Source organism: Wolffia australiana, chromosome 3 (genome assembly GCF_029677425.1).
Source record: "Wolffia australiana isolate 7733 chromosome 3, ASM2967742v1".
In the NCBI taxonomy this organism is placed as follows: Eukaryota; Viridiplantae; Streptophyta; class Magnoliopsida; order Alismatales; family Araceae; genus Wolffia; species Wolffia australiana.
The window spans coordinates 13,202,284-13,222,500 of NC_135837.1; the positions used below are offsets into that span (position 1 = coordinate 13,202,284).

Sequence of the window (20,217 nt, forward strand, 5' to 3'; positions counted from 1 at the left end):
TCTCTCTTCTCTCTTTTATATATTTTTAATCATAAGCCGCTTTTCTTCTCTCTCTCTTCTCTCTTTTATATATTTTTAATCATAAGCCGCTATTCTTCTGTCTCTCTTCTCTCTTTTATATATTTTAAATCATAGCCGCTTATGTTGACCATTCTTCTCTCTCTCTCTTCTCTAAATTTATTATATATCAATAACCACTCATTCTCTCTCTCTCTCTCTCTCTATTCTTATTTAAATAAATATATCCATTTATTTGCCCGAATTTTGTGTGAATGACGTGGATACTCCTCAGTAAATATTTAATTATATTATAAATGCCAAATAAATAATATATGCGTTATTAAAATATGTAAAAATCATTTTGTGGCTATATAATGGTCAAAAAATTATATTAAAATATGGAAAAATTCCATAAAAATCATGCAAACACTTACCAACCTTTGGCCAAGTATTTAAAGCCCTGAAAAAATATTTCTTTACTAAAATGATGTTAAATTCCATGGAAAAAATGATAAAAAAATATGAAATAATAGTAAAATGAAAGCGTGAGTGATTTATCTTTGTTTTAATATGATAACATGCAAATATAATCATTAAACTACATAAATATCATGTAAAACTCATTAATTATTCATGTGGATTTGCAAGTTATCACTTAGGCACGGCACCAGGTGTGAACCCTGCACTCTTCTTGACCTGTTAGGCCAAGGCACATGCACAGCACTAGGCGATAATGTTTCCAACATCGTGTTTCCAACATTGTGCTTCAATCAAGCTATGCGTGCTATGGTCTTGTTTGGGACAAAGTGGCCACTAAGATCCAGCTTGACATTCCTTTTGAGAACTCACAAAGTGACGTGCATGGTATGCATAGCCTGTTTCAGAGGAACATGTAACTATCGGTTATGACATGGTCATTAAACTTGCGAGATGGGTCCACGTGACGATAGGCCTGAAATCAGGGCAGCTAGTGTATCATTATACAAATTTCCTCATGACCTAGAAACTTCAGCTTCATGACGTTAGCATGCGCACTCATCGGCGAAGTGCGTCGGCGATGATGTTGTCCACTCCCTTCATATTATTGACGATGAAGGTAAAATCCTATAAGTACTCAATCCATCTCGTGTGGAAGTCACTCAATTTATGCTGAGAGTAAAGGTACTTGAGCGCCTTGTGATTGAATAAGAGTACAAAATCCTTTGAGAGGAGATAATGCCACCAGTGCTTCAATGCCTGGTCAACTTCGTAGAACTCCTTGTTGCATGTTGAATAACAGAGTCCCTCGTCATTCAGCTTATCACTGCAGAACTTTACGAGGTGCCTTTCCTGTGTAAGCACACCCCAGATTCTGACATGAGAAGTGTTGCAGGTGACCTCGAAGACTCATCCAAAGTTGGGTAGGCAGAGAATGAGCGCTTGTGTCATCGTGAGATTCATTTTTTGGAAAGTTCTATATGCTGCCTGCATCGATGTGAACAGCTCAACCTTAAGGCTTTAGAGATGGGAGCCGTATACAAAGCTAAAGTTCTGTATAAAGCGCCAATGGAATGTGGTGAGTCTAATGAAACTCCATACATCAGGGGCATTAGTTGACGAAGGCCTTGACACAATGCCTCAGACCTTCCTTGGGTCGATGGCGATGCCTTGAGCCGAGATAATGAAGTCTATGAATGCAACTTACTGGTTAAGGAAGCTGCATTTCTTCGGGTCAGTGTATGATTTCTCTTGCCTAAGGATCGTCATGTCAAAGATATCATGTATGTGGGGAATGGGAAAATGGTACTTGATTATTATTTTTGTTGATAGCTCTATTGTCACAGCACATGCGCGATGAGCCATCCTTCTTTGGGGCTATAAGTGTGGGGTCTTTCATCAATAGCTCTTGGACCTTTTGTAGCAGTTGATTGTACTTTTGCAGCTCCATATGGTAATGGGGCAGATTTGGCAGTGACGCCCCGGGCAGGAGATCAATCGCGTGTTGTATGTGATGCATCGGATGCAATTCGTTGGGCAATTCTTCAGCAAACACATCATTGAACTCCGATATAAGGGTCTCAACTTTGAGTGGTCGTGAAGCTACGGATGTATTTGCGGGGCAGCTAGAGTGACGGTGAGGTACACTGGCATATTATCAATCTCGCATCCCAGGTCTCGGGCAAAAAAGGTGCCACATTGACCACTGACCCTACCGGGTTGGTTAGGACCGTCTTGTTCGCCAATTTCATGGTATAAAGGTACCATGTAATCCGCCGTCCTTGGTGCATGAACAAACACGTGCTCGTCCTTCCGACTAGAGTGGCTTCATGGTCATATATTCAGGGGCAACTTGGGATGATGCTTCCCACTTTCATAGGAAATATGTCATATAGGCTGCTCTCGTCCTGATATTGATGTTTCAACCGCATGGATGAAGATTGAAACCATGATACATCATTGGGAGTTGGGTGGGGTATGGCCGCCAACCCTAGTCGGGTGACCATCACATCGGATATAGTATTGATACAGCTCCCACTATCTACGATCAACCTGCACAACTTGACATTAACCTTGGCATAGATGTAGAAGATTGAAGTGCATAGGGTCGCATCAGCCATGGGTTCGGTCCACTGCACTACATGTGTAGGTCGCATAGAGCGACGGTTCAAGGTGGGAGCCATGTTACATTAGTGTTTGGGCGATCTACAGCAGTGTTGGTCAACTGTCAGCCAATGGGTTGGGAAGGTGGTGGAGTCACTCTAGGTTCTGTGATTTGCATGTACTCGACTCGTCCATCAGGTTCTTTGTACTCTCACGAAAACTCCTTATCCACACTATATTTGTCTTCGTGTAGTGACTCCATCCTGCCCATATGATCTGGGTCGACGTCTCCAACGTTGATCAATAGTGGTGATGATGGGCACTAGCTGACTTGGTGTCCTTTCCCATGGCACTTAAAGCATATGATGTGTGATCGGTTCACGCTTGTGCTACAGGCCGTAGTGTCAGTCTTGATGGCCTGAGCGAGTGGGGTAGATCCCACTAAAGTGGATGGAGCATTTCCTTGCCCTACGACATTCTGTGAAGTCCTAGTGGATATGGACAGAACGGTTTGAGTAGGGGGTGGGGTGGGGGGCTTGATCTGGTGCTAGGGCAGCGTGGACAACAGCCTCCTCACCTGGATGCTCTAAGTGTTCTACGTTATGGTTGGCTTTGTCAACTTTGGCACAGTTGCACTTAAGCACCTTGCGACGTAGGGTCGGTCAAAGCCTGTGGGAAAACAGACCCGTGACAATTCGCGCATCCGCCACAAATTGGCACTGCATCCGGCATTCTTGGAAGGCTTCTATATATTCCTCCATGGCCGTCGACCCTATTTTAGGTCAAGCCATCAGAGGAATAAAGTCATCTGGTACTATCGTGGCATGTACTTGTTCCTCAGCTTCTGAGCCTTCTCGGTCCATGATGTGAAGGGTTGTCATCGTCGCTCTACTATGGCACACTCCTTCACCCAAAAATCTTAGCTTGTCCACAAATTCTCGTCTTTACATATTCAATGCACAAGTCATCACCCATCCGATACCATCAGAAATTAGAGTTCATACTCGACTCCTAGTTGATGAACTCCTTCGGCCTCCTCGACTCCCCCAAGATAACAACGTCAGTTCATAAGCTCTTCTGGATCCTGGCACGATGCTCCTCTCATTCGCACTCGTGGTCATCCGGGCGTCACTCAGGCACTAGGTGCCCTGCATATTGTGGTCCAGCAATTCGTCAGGGTGGGGTCGGGTACTGCTCGTGATCAACCCATCGTCAGGATTTACCATCGTGCAGACCGCGGTGTTTGGTATCACATGCAGTGGGTATCGAGGAACTTTGTAAGGGTTGTCATACCAGCGATCATAAGGCAGAACATAGTCGTCTCAGTGGGCCCTAAGTGGGCCGGCAGGTTGGCCTCAAACCCACGATCCTAGTCATCTCGTGGGTCCTATATATCATGGAACAAACATCTTGTGGGTCGCGTGTGGGATAATGGTCGAGACATTAGTCCCGATGTATTTCATCGTGCCACCTATCTTTTGAGTACTGGTTTTCTTCAAAGGGAATCCATGGTCACTCTAGGGGTCGCACGGCCTAGGTGGGTCGCGGGCTTGTTATGGCACCTATGGGCTCAAGTGGGGCGACGGACAACGGAGGTATCGGGGGTAATACTAGAAGCTGCTCCACGCGGTCAGTGATGGCGGTGAGGGTGTGGAGATATTGCTGGTACGATCTCCCTCGTCTATGTCTTCAACCATCTCCTGCATCTCGAGGTCGGCGCTGAACTTACAAGTCATCGTTGTCACACTGTCACAAGTTGTCACGCCTATCGTATGTGTTACACCAAATCACACTAGTGCACCACCACTAACATTGTGCATGTGTCTCTCTCATTGAACCCCTACTCCGTTGAGTGACACTGTATTCATCTTACCTTTGGCATCCTCGCAAACTGCCCATGAAATTCCTGTCATGCCCAATCTGCACCAGCTCCGCCACCTACCTAGTTATGCTCGTTCGCCTATATCGCCTCGCCACCACATCTCCTCGCCCTCATCTACCTCAAGCATAACGCTCCAGCACCATGACCCCACTGCCTATCGAGTGATGTCTTGCTCGCCTCCGTCACACCTCCACCACCTTTTCCCACATTGATATCTGCTCGAAAAATATTTCGGTAATGAACGTCATTACCAACGAGCTACATCTCTTCCCTTGCTCATCAATTACAGTGTATATTTTGATTACACTCCACTGCGCTCAGGTCAGATTAGGTGAGAGTATATTGTCCAAAAACTATGAATTGAATGAGTTCTTTGGGACAGGTTGAGCCCGTCTGTTAATGTGCGATGTGAGCGTCAACAGAATTTTTCCCATTGTCAGACATTGTCAATGGCATCGTCCGACGGGTAATTCCCTAACGGAAATGCACCTGAGTACAAATGACATAGGTGGAGTGTACATGCAGTTCTGACTTGTGGGAATTTGCTGAGTTCTGAGCTCCGTTACCGATGACTAATGATGGTGACGGTGACCTTCTGACCCTCATTGGAGAGACGATGATGACTACGACCTCAAACAGAATAATTATGTAGGGCTCGCACCTAACGCACGGCTCGGCCCGTGCCTAGGAAAACACTCAATTTGTAGTTTTCTCCAAGTAATCTTTCGCCCAAACTGGCCCAAGCACGGCAGAGTGCAGACCAAAAAAAAATTCTGTAAGAAGTAATATAACTGACGAGCAAGGAGAATGGTGTACCTTGTTGGTGGCGACATTCATGGTTAATATCTTTTTCGGTGCATGGGTCGGTGCAGGCAAGTCATCAGTGGTGTGTTGGAAGAAATCACAGCGTGGCTCAACTGGCGGCGGTGATGCAGCACAGGAGCTTCTATATGGAGACAGATATATGAGGACGAGTTTGAAGGATGAACGACATAGGGCAGTGCAAAGGAGTGACCATGACTTGGGGAGTGCGACCAGAGATATCGATTGACATGAGTGGAGTGGAGTTAATGCGTACAATTGTTGCATGACTGGTAGGGCATCAGTGTCAATGACACAGCATCAATGCACTGGTAGTGGCAGCTTCAAATGGCACTGGCAGCACAAACAACCAGGGACCGTCAAAGTTATTGACAATGGGACGTGTCTGTGAGACTCCTAGGAGAGTACACCCGATGATCTGACAGAGTAGGGCGGTGTGAGCTTGGGCGGGCAGCTGGTTCACCAATGACCAAGGCATGTGTGGATCGACCTGAGTGGTGGAGAATTCCAATACTCTGATACTCCACACAGGTTGCACCATCCATATCCACACATGTTGCACCAATATTTCGGGAACTATTACTATGTGAATCAGAAATCGGGGCTTGGAAGGGTAAAGCTCTCCTTTGTTGCGATGCGGTCTCATTGACCGTGGCACGATTACGACAGCAGAGGGGCGGCCTAAGCAGTTCACAAAGATGGGAGGTATCAACGACATCATCGAGAGGGCGTAGAGACCTGAAAACATGGTCCACGGCCCTTTTCTTTTCTCCCTTTCTTGCTTCCTCTCTTCCACGCATGTCTGGGTGACCAAATGATTGAGGGGATTGTCAGTCAAGGGGGAAGGCTCGCATGACTAGAAGACCCACGGCAAAGTGTAGTGTGTACCTGGATCGTTTGAAAGAACATCAGGATCATCGATTGTGGGGACCACTTTGTGGAGTTATTGTTTCCTGGGCGAGTCATGGGCTGGGACCAGTGCGGGTCAAAGCTTGATGGAAAGTCATGGTGTAACCCTTGACCGCAGGTGGTAGATGATGCAGCTATGAAACCCGCGCGATGCAATGATCCGTTGGCGAAGGGTCTGTTGATGGTTTGCCAAGGGGAAGGGGCCTGAACGAATGTGGTGGCGTGGAAAAAAGGTATCAATCCTCCTCATCCTACCCTCATCCTCCTTCACCTTCTATTCTTCTTCCCAACAGATATCTAAACAAACAATGTACTGCAACAATAAAAAATCCAGTTATAAAAGAAAATGTGTCCATCATGGCCTTATAGATGGGCATGATGGACCCATTGCAGAGTTAACATAAGAGGCTCAATAAGTGAGCTTTTTTATGACAATTAAAATGAAAAAACATAGGGGAAAACTTTGGACCATTTGAAACGAAAAAATGGGTAAAACATGACAATATGAATGCCTTACGATGAGTACGGTGAACTAATCGTGATGAACACATAACGTGGAATTGGACGAACAAAAATAGATAACTAAAACACAAACATGTGCATGGACATGCTCTACCCGGTGTATTTAAATCCGAGCATATTCACGGATGCTTTGGCATGTCAGTCGGGCTGGACACAAATCGATAGTGATGCTGATGATGGCTAGGATGGCTCGGATGACATTTTTTCCATGTCATTTGGGCTCCCTCCATCAGTTTAATTCAATGTTATAGTCATTGTTGTCACTCTGACGAGGTCACTAAGTCACAGTCAACGTCACTAGTAGTCTGCCTGAAAGCTTGGATCTCAATGAAACCCCACGAGTCGAAGTATGCACGTACTCCCCGCCTATGGCACCTCATCATGTAGTTACATTTCCATTTGGAACTATCTATCGGACGATGTAACCAACAACGTCCGACATCATTTTGGTATCAGAGCATCATCTAAGTACCGATAAGACGAGGACGATGTCTAGCTTCACTTGCATTCCTGATTCTTCTATGCTTAGTTTGTTGTATTTTATACATTTTATGCCTCTTTATCCACCTTGGGACTATTTTTAAAATTTGAATGAAACGGTTGGCAGGGAGGTGTATTTCTTGGATTGAAGTGGTTTCTTTATAATTTGATGAAATTGTTTATTCCTTACTGGGAATGTGCTTTCTCACCTCACGATTCAATTCATTCATTATACTTTCCTTCATAGCTTCAAATTCACCTTCGATTTCAGAATCATTTTGTAAACCTCCTCGTTCATAACATTTTAAATGCACGCATCTTTCTGTCCTTAAACTCTATATCTAAATTATCCTCCCCAGTTTGTTCTCTCAGCATATGACTATCAATTTTCCTCAGTGCATGTAAAAAATTACATTTAGGGGTCATGAATTCAATCTCTATTCTTTAATATGTTTCCTCAACCATCGCAGATTCCTGATTATATGTCTGTGTGTATGTATGTATGTCTGTCTCTCTATCCCTGCATCTATCTATCTATCTACCCATCTATCGATCTATCTATCTATCTATCTTTCAATCTATCTATCTATCCATCTATCTATCCATCTATCTATCTATCTATCTATATATATATATATATATATATCTATGAATCTATCTATCAATCGATCTATCTATCTATCTATATATCTATCTATCTATCAATCTATCTATCTATCTATATATCTATCTATCTATCTATCGATCTATCTATCTATCTGTCTTCTACCTATGTATCTATCTATCAATTTATCTATCTATCAATTTATCTATCTATCTATTTATCTATTTATTTATCTATCTATTGCATGAAATAAATCTCAATAGCGAGAGAGAGCTAGTGAGAGAAAGAAGGTGAGACTGAGAGAGACGTAGGGAAGGATGTTGGGTAAGAGAGACCGAGAGAGAGAGATAGAGAAAGGGAGTAAAATCAAGAGTGAAAGATAAAGAAAAAGAGACAGAGTGAGAGAGATAGAGAGTAAGTGAAAGCGAGACGTGGTGAGAGGTACAGGGAAAAAGAAAGTAACAGAGAACGATAGAGGCCTGGAGATAGATATAGATAAAGTGAGCTGGAGAGAGGGGCACGTCAGAAAATACTATTATATTAATTACTACGCTACTAATAATTACATTGCTTGTCACAATCGCACGTTCTGGGTGATGTTAAGGAGAAGGGAGAAATGATAAGAACATGGGAACGGGAAATAAGAATACTTCCTACCATAATTCCTGCCATACCGTAAGTGCTTGATGATCCAGCCCAATGCCCCCCTAATAATGATATCTGTACATGAAATGCAGTTCTTTATCTATATACCGACCATCCCTTACACTCATTAAAACTGGTTAAACAAACAAACACAACGGATTTTTTTAACCTAACACTGGTTAACCAATCAAACACAACAAATATGTTTTAACCTTACACTGGTTAAGTAATCAAACACAACAGCTATGTTTTAACCTAATACTGGTTAAGCAATCAAACACAACAAATATTTTTTAACCTTACATCGGTTAAGTAATCAAACACAACGACTATTTTTAAACCTAACACTGGTTAATCAATAAAACACAATGGGTATTTTTTAACCTAACACTGGTTAAGCAATCAAACACAACTGATGGGGGACCATCCAGGAGACGCCACGACGGGATGACATCAGCCTCGCCGAGCTGCTCACGCCGATGCTCGCCACCCGGGGTTAAAGTACCCCGCGTAGGCATCCTTATCCTTGTTTGTTTTATCTTATGTGTTTTGTTTTTGGATTTATGGGCTGGGCCAGTGTTGGGCCTTGTCCCTTTTCCTGTTTCTTTATTTTTCGTTTGTTTTCAAATTATAAGGAGAGGCTAAACCACATCTCAGGACGGTTCGTCCTCCCCCCCTCCCCACATTCACTTGGCACGTATCCTCACTATATAAGGGGATAGCATGCCCAAGTGACATTTTGAGTCATTTGTTGAAAAGAAAATTCCAACCTGTGTCTCCACTATCGTAGAAATTAGAAAGTAGAGGGAATTGGATATTCCTACCCACGTCGAGACCACTCCGTGGACAGAGCCCGCGCCGTCTCGTCGAGACCACTCTATGACGACGCGCCTAATCGTTCCGTCGAGATCACTCCGGAACGAGAAAAGATTCAAGAAGTCGACCACACCAGGAGCTGAAGGATCCTTCGTCGAGATTACTCCAGAGGCACCAGAAGTTCAAGAAGCATCCCCGACAATCTTCCGTCCAGGGAATACCCCGAATGCCCCTGGGAAGGTTTCCATGAACGTTCAGAATCCACCATCTTGACAATTCTTGGGCGGTTATTGCTCAAGAACGCCGTTCTTGGAGCTCAAGATCTTCCCCATCACTGTCGACTCCGCCCCACCATCGCTCACGAATGCAGCACGCCCGCGCGCGCCCTACAACCACTCCATCCACGCCGCGTGACCCCGCGCCCACCCACTTTGCCCGACCTCGCGCCCATCAGCGCCACGCGACCCCGCACTCGCCTGCATCGCGCGCCCACCAGTGCGAGAGCGCTGTCCGCCCGCCCGCGACCCCGCACTACGCGGCCATCCGTGCACCCCCCGCGCTGCACGTTCGCCCTAATCTCGCGCCTGACCGCATCCGCGGGCCGCGTGCCCTCCAGCGCCCGCGCGCCACGACTGCGCGCCGCAGCCTGCCTGCGCCCCGTGCTGCGCCACCGCCCACGACCGCGAGCTGCCTCAGCGCCAGCCCCAGCCTGATCGTTCAGCTCACACCGCCCCCCAGGCCCTGTGACCACCGGTTCAGATCTGCCACCCCACGCCGGCCTATCCTCGTCATTGACTTGAACGCGATCGATGCTGCGGAGTATCGACACATCAGGTACCCACTCGTCTCCCCTCCGTCAATATCCAGTATTATTACATGTTTCAGTCTCGTCTCCTGCTATCTTGTCTGCTGCCCATGTTCGTCGTCTTGTCGATAGTTTAGCCACCTCGTCGAGTGATAGGATATCTCTTTGTGGTTGAGGGTTATTGCTGTCCTTAGGCGACGAACACCTTCGGGCCGTCACACGCCCCTCGCCACCTAGTCGTCACAGTCGGTCCGACGGGTCATTGGGAGTCTAATTTGGGATCAATATCTCAATCATTGATTGTCACTGATCTCCCTCCCTACCCATGTACGTCCTATTATTTCTCATTCCGGGATTTACTACTCAACACCGTTCATTAATAAAAATCGCATATAAATCATCATATTCCTGTGACGTAATACGAGCTGATCGATCTCGGCCGACGTCGTATTACATCAACAACGGATATTTTAAAACCTTACACTGGTTTAGCAATCAAACACAACGAATATTATTTAACCTAAAACTGGTTTAACAATGAGTCACAATGGATATTTTTTAACCTAAAACTGGTTAAGCAATCAAACACAATGAATATTTTTTAACCACACATTTAACCCTGCATTGTACTCTATAATTGTAGTCTACTCCCCTCTCGCTATTTGTTCCTCTGTGGCCATTGCTCACACAAGAGATGAATCGGCGATTGGGAGGAGCGACGATGAGGAATCGGTCACGGGAGCAACAACGGCAAAGCTGCACCAATATGTTTCTTTATCACTCCATCTCGCCCCCTCTCTGATGCTCTCTATCTCTCGATCTATTTATTTTCTCTCTCTATTGCACTCTTGCGCTCTCACTATTTCTATATTAATCTCTCTCAGTCTCACTCTCACTATCTCTCTCTATTTCTCTCTTAATTATTCCCTCTCTCTCGCTCTCTCTATTTCTGTCTCAATCATACTCTCCCTTTCTCTTTTTAATACTCCCTTAATCACGCTCCATCTGATGTAGCTCTAAAGCCCCTCTTCTAAGACCCAGTAGCAAGTTGTGGGCCAAGAAGGAGTTTATTCTAGAACTGACAGGACTTTCTCTAACAAGATCTTCTGACAGGATTGTCCCTAAATAGATCTTCGGACATGATTATCTCTGACATGATTTTCTCTCATAGTATCTTATGACAGAATCCTCTGCCAGATTCTTCTTCTGCCAGTATCCTGCTCTAACTTCTCAGATCTGCATATCATCTGTTTTGTCCCACCACGATCTTCGTGAGCCACACAAATATCTCCCAACAGCTTCTACATGCCCTAGAATCTGCAGGTTATCTTTGCTCAGGCCTGTCAAGCTGTTTATCCTCTGTTTGAACTTGCCAGATTTGTTTTTCTCAATGTTTTGACTTGTATTTTCATGGGTACAGTCATTATAGTTGACCCTGTACTTCTTGTGACCTATATAAGGCCTATTGTCTTGTTGAAATACCCTGCACTTCATGTACCCCTGAATGAGGATTATTGAAATCTATTGTCTTGTTGAAACTATTATTTCTCCCCTCTTTGTTAGAGAGTGCTTGTGTGCTTATGGATTCAAGTTGACGCAGGACGACTACGGGATAGGCGAGGAAGGGCGGGACGACTGGACTAAGGGTAGGATGGGTTTATAAGGAGGGATAAAACAATCCACAGAAATCCACATGATCGGATCCGGACTTTTAAACCGATGAGAAATCTGGTGGTGCAGCTTCGACCCTTATCGAGGGCGGGAGTATTGTCTTCCCCCACCGCGATGATGCCTAAGCACCAAAATCAATACCCGAATTCACATTGCGAGGAAACACTCGAGAAGAGGAGAGAAGAAGTGGAAATGCAAACTAAATCTATGTCTGACGGCGGTGGAAACTTCACGAGAAAACACTGAACGAGGAACACTTCAAGACCAAAGAGTTTAGGCGTACCTCGGCACCGTAGTGCGTGAAGAGGTTGCGGGCAATTCTGATCGTGACGAAGCTTGACGAATCCGGGTGTTGAGCGGACCACTAGACGAGGACGAGGCTGGACGTTCTGGGCGTTGAACGGCCCTGGTTGAGTCTCCCAATGGTTGCACAACGACCGGAGTGCTTGAGCGGGGTCGTCTTGGGCAGGACGACAGACAGGCGCTACGACATGGTGTCGCAAGCGCGCGCGGGTGGCGCAGGGGCAACGCAGAGGCGCGCGGGCGGCGCGGGGCAACGCAAGGGCGGCGCGCAGGCGGCGCGCAGGCAGTGTGCGGGTGGCACGGCAGCCTGGGTGGCCCCTTGGCGGGCTACCAGGGCAGCCTTGGGCGAGAGAGAAAGGGTGAGAGAGAGAGAAAGATAGAGAGATAAAGAGAGAGGAGAGGGGAGGCCGACGTCGCAAGGCCGCGGTAGTGGCGGCAGCGGCGGCTAGGGTTTGAAGGTAGAACAGAGGGGAGGCTGGGCAATCCTCCAAGAAGAGTTAAACAAAAACTCGATTCTTGATCTATGATTGCCTAAGAGTTTCTTGAAAACAATGGCCTTTATATAGGCCTTGGAGGAAAGAGAAAATGACGAGAAAATGAAGATGAGAAAATGAAGACGAGAAAATAAAGACGATAAAATAATGACGTGCGGTGTGTCACGCCAAAGGGCAGTTGTGGATCTGCCTTTGGCATTGTGTCATGACGCGCATGGGGACGTGCACGAGTGGAGACGTGGTGGTCGACGGTTGATGCGTGTTGACTCCTGTGTTGACTTTCGTTGACCGTGGTGGGTTGACTTCTGTTGACTTTGCCGTTGGGTCCATAGTAGGTGTGTTGACTCTGGTTGACTGTGGCGATGTGTTGGCGTCCTCACCATCACAAGTACAACCCCTTGTGGACTCAAGGGTTAGAGAGGCTAGTTCATTGTAGTATTCACCCGTCCCGATACTGATACCGAATGTCAGTATCAGATATTGGTTGCTACAGTGTCGATATCTAATACCGATATCCATCTCCATCTCAACAAGGCAGATGAAGATATCGGATATCGGACGCGGATATCGAAAACTGATATCTACATCGAATTATAATAAAAATAATTTCATTTATTAGATATCCCGCATTTTGCATACATGACATAGGCACAGGTGGACCGTATGAGCTTTCTATTTGGTCATTCATCTCAAATATGATATACAGTTGCAGATTTTTAATTTTTTCCATATGGGATAGAAGGATTCGGGTTTTGTGTTAAAATCAGAATCCCTATATCCCGTATGGAAAGATAGAAGTTTTTGTTTGTGTTTATTGGACAGTGTACTCATTAATTAAATAAATTATATATATAACGCTCTTAAAATGTAGCTATAATAGATATAAGTATTGTTTTAATATTAAATAATTTATCGGCCTCATTTAATTTGTACAAAGAAAAGTTTCTAATATCTTCCATGTGGGGTAATGGGAATCAGACTTTACATTAACTTTGAATCTTGTTATCCCATATGGAAGAAAAAAAATTGCACACTATATATTAACGGGCATTCATCATAAATCAAAAACCACACAATGTGTTTAAAACTAACAAGTAGAATGTGAAACATATTTTATTATTATCGGTCAATACCAGTTTCGATATCCGGATATCGGATTCGATATCCGGCATCCAGTATCTGTCTCTGAAATCCAGATATTGGAAAAGCGATATCCGGTACCCGATACCAATATCTGTCTAACCCCTTCTAGACGGATATTGACCGATATCCAATATCCAATATCCGATATCCGACACCGTCCCATTTTTCTGCGATATCAGATATCTGTTATCTGATACCAGATGACGGACGGATATTGGTTGGACGAACACTAGTTCTTTGGATTCAGGACTTGGCTCCTTCAAGTAGAGTAAGGCTTGAGGTCTCAAGTTGTGTTCCTACATTGTTCATGTACTAAGGCCGCGTCACCCTCAATCTCTCTCTTTCTATATATTTCTCTCTTAATCACACTCTCTTTTTCTACACCTTTCTCTCTCAATCACACACTCACAATCTATATATATATATATATTTATCTTTATCACACTCTCTATCTCTCTATTTCTCTTTTAATCGCGCTTTCCTTCTTTCTATATATTTCTCTCTTTATAACTCTCTCTCTCTATTTCTGTCTTAATCACGCTCTCCCGATCTCTCTCTTTCTATATATCTCTTTCCGAATCACACTCTCTCTCTCTTTCTATATATTTCTCTCTTAATCACACTCTCACTCTCTAGATAGATTTCTCTTTATCATGCTCTATCTCTATTTATTTCTCTCTTAATCACGCTTTCCGTCACTCTCTATACATGTCTTTCTTAATCACGCTCTCTCTTTCTATATATTTCTCTCTTAATCATGCTCTCTCCCTCTATATTTGTCTCTTAATCACGCTCTCTCTATATTTCTCTTTTAATCACGCTCTGTCTCTATCTTTCTCTCTTAATCACTCTCTCTCTCTCTATTTCTCGCTTAGGCATGCTCTCTCTCTTTTTCTCATTTAATCTGTCTCTCACACGATCTTGCTCTATCTCTATTTCTCTCTTGATCTCTCTCTATTTCTCGTTTAATCTCTCTCTCTGTTCCTCTTTTAATCTTCCTCTCAGACTCTCTCTCTCTCTCTCTCTCTCTCTCTCTCTCTCTCTCTCTCTCTCTCTCTCTCTATCTATTTTGTAAGAATCCTTAGATTCTCAAGAAGCTCCTCAAGAACAAGAACAAGAACGGGAAAAGGAGAAAGGGAAAGTTAGAGAGAGAGAGAGAGAGAGAGAGGAAAAAAAAGAGAGAACAAGAGATAGTCGAAGCTGTGTTAAGATCATTGAGAATTTGGAATTACATTCATTAACATTGGTTGTTATTTATATTACCATATAGTAGTTATAAGTTTGTTAGTTTGTTTTGATCGTTTAAATCCTGGCCCTTATCATGGTAATAACGGCTAGTTAGTTTGCAATCGTAACCGTTGATTAGTTGGCCTAGCTAAGTGAAATCCTGACCGACCATGTGTTATCCTATTCTAGATTGAATCCTACACATCAATGTTTAAAGTTACATTTAATCTTATCCATCTATTCTCTTAACAGAATATAGGGTACGTGTTAGATTTTTACTTCTCTATTCTTTATTAGAAATCCTATTGAATGATATCCTCTTGACGTGGAGCCCCTTGCTGACGTGTCTTGCCGATTTGTTCACTCCTGTATTCGTATTCTTCTTCTTCATCCTTAACATGTTCCTCTTTTAATCTCTCTTTCACGCTCTCCCTCCATTCGTCTTTAAATCTCTGTCTCAGGATCTCTCTCTCAATTCCTATTTTATTCTCTCTGTCTCACGCTCTCTCTTTCTCTCTCCCTCAATTCCTCTTTTAATCTCTCTGTCTCACGCTCTTCTCTCTCTCAATTCCACTTTTAATCTCTCTGTCTCACGCTCTCTCTCTCTATTCCTCTTTTGATCTCTCTGTCTCACGCTGTCTCTCTATTCCTCTTTTGATCTCTCTGTCTCACGCTGTCTCTCTATTCCTCTTTTGATCTCTCTGTCTCACGCTCTCTCTCTATTCCTCTTTTAATCTCTGTCTCACGCTCTCTCGCTATTCCTCTTTAAACCTCTTTCTCTCGCTCTCTCTCTCTATTCCTTTTTAAATCTGTCTCACGCTCTCACTCTCTCTCTGTTCCTCTTTGAATCTGTGTCTCAAGCTCTCTCTCTCTCTCTCTCTCTCTATATATATATATATATATATATATATATATATATATCCCTGTTTCTATTTCTATGTTAATCTCTTTCTCACGCTCTGTCTCTATTACTCTCATACTGTCGCTCCCACGCACTGTTTCTATTTCTAGTTTATCTCTCTCTCACGCTCTCTGTCTCTCTGTCTCTCTCTCTCTGTCTCTCTCTCTCTCTGTCTCAGTCTCTGTCTCTCTCTCTCTGTCTCTCTGTCTCTCTCTCTCTCTCTCTCAGTCTCTCTCTCTCTGTCTCTGTCTTTATGTCTCTCTCTCTCTGTCTCTCTCTCTCTGTCTCTGTCTCTCTGTCTCTCTCTCTCTCCGTCTCTCTCTCTGTCTCTGTCTCTCTGTCTCTCTCTCTCTCTGTCTCTCTCTCTGTCTCTCTCTCTCTGTCTCTGTCTCTCTCTCTCTGTCTCTCTGTCTCTCTCTCTCACTCTCTCTCTCTATCTCTCTCTCTCTCTTTCTCTCTCTCTCTTAAACCCTTTCTCTGACGCTTCGCTTTCGCTCGCGCTCCATTTCTCTTCTAATCAATCACGTTCTCTCTCTAGTTCTCTCTTAATCCCTCTCTGTCACGATATCTCTCTCTCTCTCTCCCTATTTCTCGTTTTATCTCTTTCTCACGCTCTCCCTCTCTCTGCTTCTTTCTTAATGTCTCTCTCACGCGCTCGCAATAAAATTAATGAAAGACGGTGAAAAATAGTATGGAGAATACTTGGGTTAAAAAAATCCAAAAAAACATATAATTAAGTTCTACACCAATTTTTTAATTTTGATGCTAATAAAAGCTCTGAAATTAAGTTTATGCCTCGATATAAATTAAATGATTACACATATTGTTGTTAAACTATAAATCCAAATGAAAACATAAAACAGCCTTAATATATATATTATATAGAGACAGAGGTAGAGAGAGAGAGATAGACCGAAGTAGAGAGAGAGATATAGACCGAAGTAGAGAGAGAGAAAGGGAGAGACCAAGGAGAGTAATAATGAGAGCGAGACCGAGGTAGAGAGAGAGAAAGGGAGAGACCAAGGAGAGTAATAATGAGAGCGAGACCGAGGTAGAGAGAGAGAAAGGGGGAGACCAAGGAGAGTAATAATGAGAGCGAGACCGAGGTAGAGAGAGACCACGGTCGAGAAAGAAAAAGTGACCGAGGTAGAGAAAGAGAACCCGAGGTAGGAAGAGGGAGATAGAGAAACATAGGGAGAGAGAGAGAGAGGCACCGAGGTAGAGACAGGGAGACCGAGGTAGAGAGAGAGACCCCAAGGTAGAGAGAGGGAGATAGAGATAAAGAGACAGAGGTAGAAAGAGAGAGATGGAAAGACGGAGGAGAGAGAAAGAGCTGGAGACTCGGAGAGAGAGATATATATAGAGACCAGGTAGAGAGAGAGATGGAGAGACAGAGGTAAAGAGGCACCAAGGAGAGAGAAATAGAGAGAGACACCGAGGTAGAGAGAGATGAAGAGACTGAGGTGGCGGGAGAGAGGCAGAGTTAGAGAGAAAGAGAGCAAGTCTGAGGTATAGACAGAGATGGAGAGACCAAGGTAGAGGGAAAAAGAGAGACAGACACCTAGATAGAGAGACCGAGGAGAGAGAGTGAGAGCGAGATTGAGGTAGAGAGAGAGAGAGAAAGACACCGAGGTAGAGAGAGAGATGGAGAGACCGAGGAGAAAGAGATGAAGAGACCGAGGAGAGAGAGGGATAGAGAGACTGAGATAGAGAGAGAGAGAGAGAGATTTAGGTAGAGAGAGAGATAAAGACACAGAGGTAGAGAGAGATGGAGAGACCAAGGAGAGAAAGATAGAGAGACTGAGGTAGAGAGATCGAGCAGAGAGAGGGATAGAGAGACTGAGATATAGAGAGAGAGATATAGAGAGACCCAGAAGAGAGAGAGAGAGAGAGAGAGAGAGAGAGAGATTTAGGTAGAGAGAGATATAGACACCGAGGTAGAGAGAGATGGAGAAACCAAGGAGAGAAAGATAGAGAGACTGAGGTAGAGAGAGATGGAGAGACCGAGGTAGAGAGAGAGCGAGACCGAAGTTGAAAGAGAGATCGAGCATGATCTAGAGAGCAAGACGGGGACAATCGAGAGAGCAAGTCAGCTATCAAGATGTAACACATCGACTGGGATCGAGAGGCTCGTGTTACACTGCGATTGGGTAATAAAATCAACGAGAAGTACGTCGAGAAGTACGTAGAGAGAGATAAAGACAATTCTGCTCCACATCCAGCCCCCCTCCCACTTTTCTTATATGACAGAGATGGCAGTTATGGGGGCTTAGTAAGCCTCTTTTAAGGGGGAGTTAATTGGGCTCCCCCTTCTTTTCTCATCATGAGTAGGGTTTGACAGTCCCGGTCCGGTCCGGTTTTATGGCATGGACCTAAACCTGTACCTGAACTTCGGTCTAGTTCTGGTCCACTCTTGTTCGGTCCTAGTCCGGTTCCGTACCGAGGGTGGCGGCGGAGGGGGGGGGGGGGACATTTATACCTTCGATGAAATCTATCCTTTAAGTACGGTAATTTTTCATTGAATCAAAGATAATAAATTATTTAGACCAAAATAATAAAGATATTTCATAGTGATAATGAAACGGATAGACAATTTACATCGTATTATCATAATTTAATCAAACTTCTAAACGAGTCTCACACTTAGGGATTCTCGTAGGGAAGTGATGTCCATATCCAAGTGATATTTATTATTAATATTATTACAACTATATGATTTTATTTGGATTAATATTAGAATTTCCTAAACAATATCAGAATCAAGTTCGGGAGCATCTTAAACAAATTCGTAGATTTTCTTTATTAATAATAGGCAATCTATAACGTTCCATGAAACAAATTATTATTTTTAGAATTGTAAAATTGGATTTATTTAAAACTAAATTCTAAAATGGCAGTGGCCACATGTTTAATTTTCATAGCGTTCTATTCCCAAAAAAGGTTAATTCAGCTTATTTCTCAGAGCTTAAAATAGGATAAACTTATCCTGCACGGGCACTGTACCCATCGCTGTAGTTATATTGGTTTTGATGAATTCAAATAACTGATAAGACCAATTAAAAAAAATCGTACTTTTACTTTCACATATCACTGCTGAACTCTGCTTCTTCCAATCTATAGGCACATGCATAGAGAGAGAGATGGCCAGAGAGAGACAAACTGATTCTGACAAAAGAACACTGAAAACTTATTTGTAAAACCAAGATTTTCGCTCTTTCTTTCTTAGTCTATCTCAGTTCAATTACCAGGAATAGTCATACAAAAAAATTGAACACGCCTCCCAGCTTACACTGCACGGGTCCTGTTCATTGACCAGTCCATACAACACTATCAAAAAATGAGGCTGTGCCGTATCAGAATGTGATTTTACAAGCTTGGTCATAAAATTTCCAAATTTCTGTGAGCCCAATCTGACGATAAGATACTTGTTCACTCTGTCGGTTGTCTTTGACATGGAGAGAATATACATATATGATATATAGAGAGGGAGCCAGAGATAGAGAGACAAGCTGCCTCCAACAAAATAGCAGTTAAAACCCATTTCCCATAAACCAACATTTGGCTCTTTTTTGCTCAATTACCTCGAATAGTCAGCAACAGCCCAAAATGGTCACTTGGCAAGACAGCGAGCTCAAGAGTCTTCATCTCCTTCCTGACCCTCTTCTCCTTCTGGTAAGAAAAACCAAGCATAGGCTCAACCCCAACCATTTCAATGCCAGTGACTTCAAAATCCTGTAACTTGCAGATGAAGCGATCTAGCCTTCTTTGTAGCTTCTTGTTCTCCGATAACATCAGGTTCGACTTAGTATCATAAGTGAATCCCTCTTCATCTGGTCTCAGCTCAGCCCACGCATCAACCCAGCTTGCGGGCGCAGGGAATTCCCCATCAAGCTTGTCGTCCCAGTTCATGTCACCGCAGAAGACGACGTTTTGTAGTTCATGGAGGATTTGTGTAGAATATTTAGCTTGGGCCACTCTCTCTTTGCTGTACATTTGATCCCATTTGGGCGGTCCTGGGCACGGGCTCTCGAGATGGGTAGTAGCAACGACCAGGGGCTTATTTGGGCCGGTGTCGATGTCGGCGATGCAGAGCTCTCTTCCCATTATAGTGTTATTGAACGGCTCACTTCTGAATGATTTCACCGGCAGTTTACTCAACTGTGAGAGAATACAAATAACAGATCAGATGTCATCGATATACATTTTTCTGTTGCCTTCATTAATGTATTTTATAATATTAGTGGGGCCAGTGTTTCTCTTTAACCCATGTTTCCATTTCAATCCTACTATCCAAATTCTATTCCGGGAAACTGATACAAATCGTTTCTTCTCAAAGAAATATCAAAGGAAGCGAAGGAGGATGAGGGCGTGAAGAGCACATGTGCACGGGGGGTCTCTCACGTGCCAATGCAG

At 43.8% G+C, this 20,217-nt stretch overlaps 1 protein-coding gene across 2 annotated transcripts in view; it reads right to left on the bottom strand.

The window, feature by feature from the left end:
• Nucleotides 1–19,061: 19,061 nt before the first annotated feature.
• Nucleotides 19,062–20,217, bottom strand: part of LOC144700961 (uncharacterized) — a 37,244-nt gene continuing 36,088 nt past the window's right edge. For both annotated transcript variants that reach the window (XM_078572576.1, XM_078572577.1), the window contains exon 5: nucleotides 19,062–19,962. In XM_078572576.1, the coding sequence (XP_078428702.1) occupies nucleotides 19,378–19,962 (585 nt within the window). In that variant the 3' untranslated portion in view covers nucleotides 19,062–19,377. The remainder of the gene's footprint in view (nucleotides 19,963–20,217) is intronic.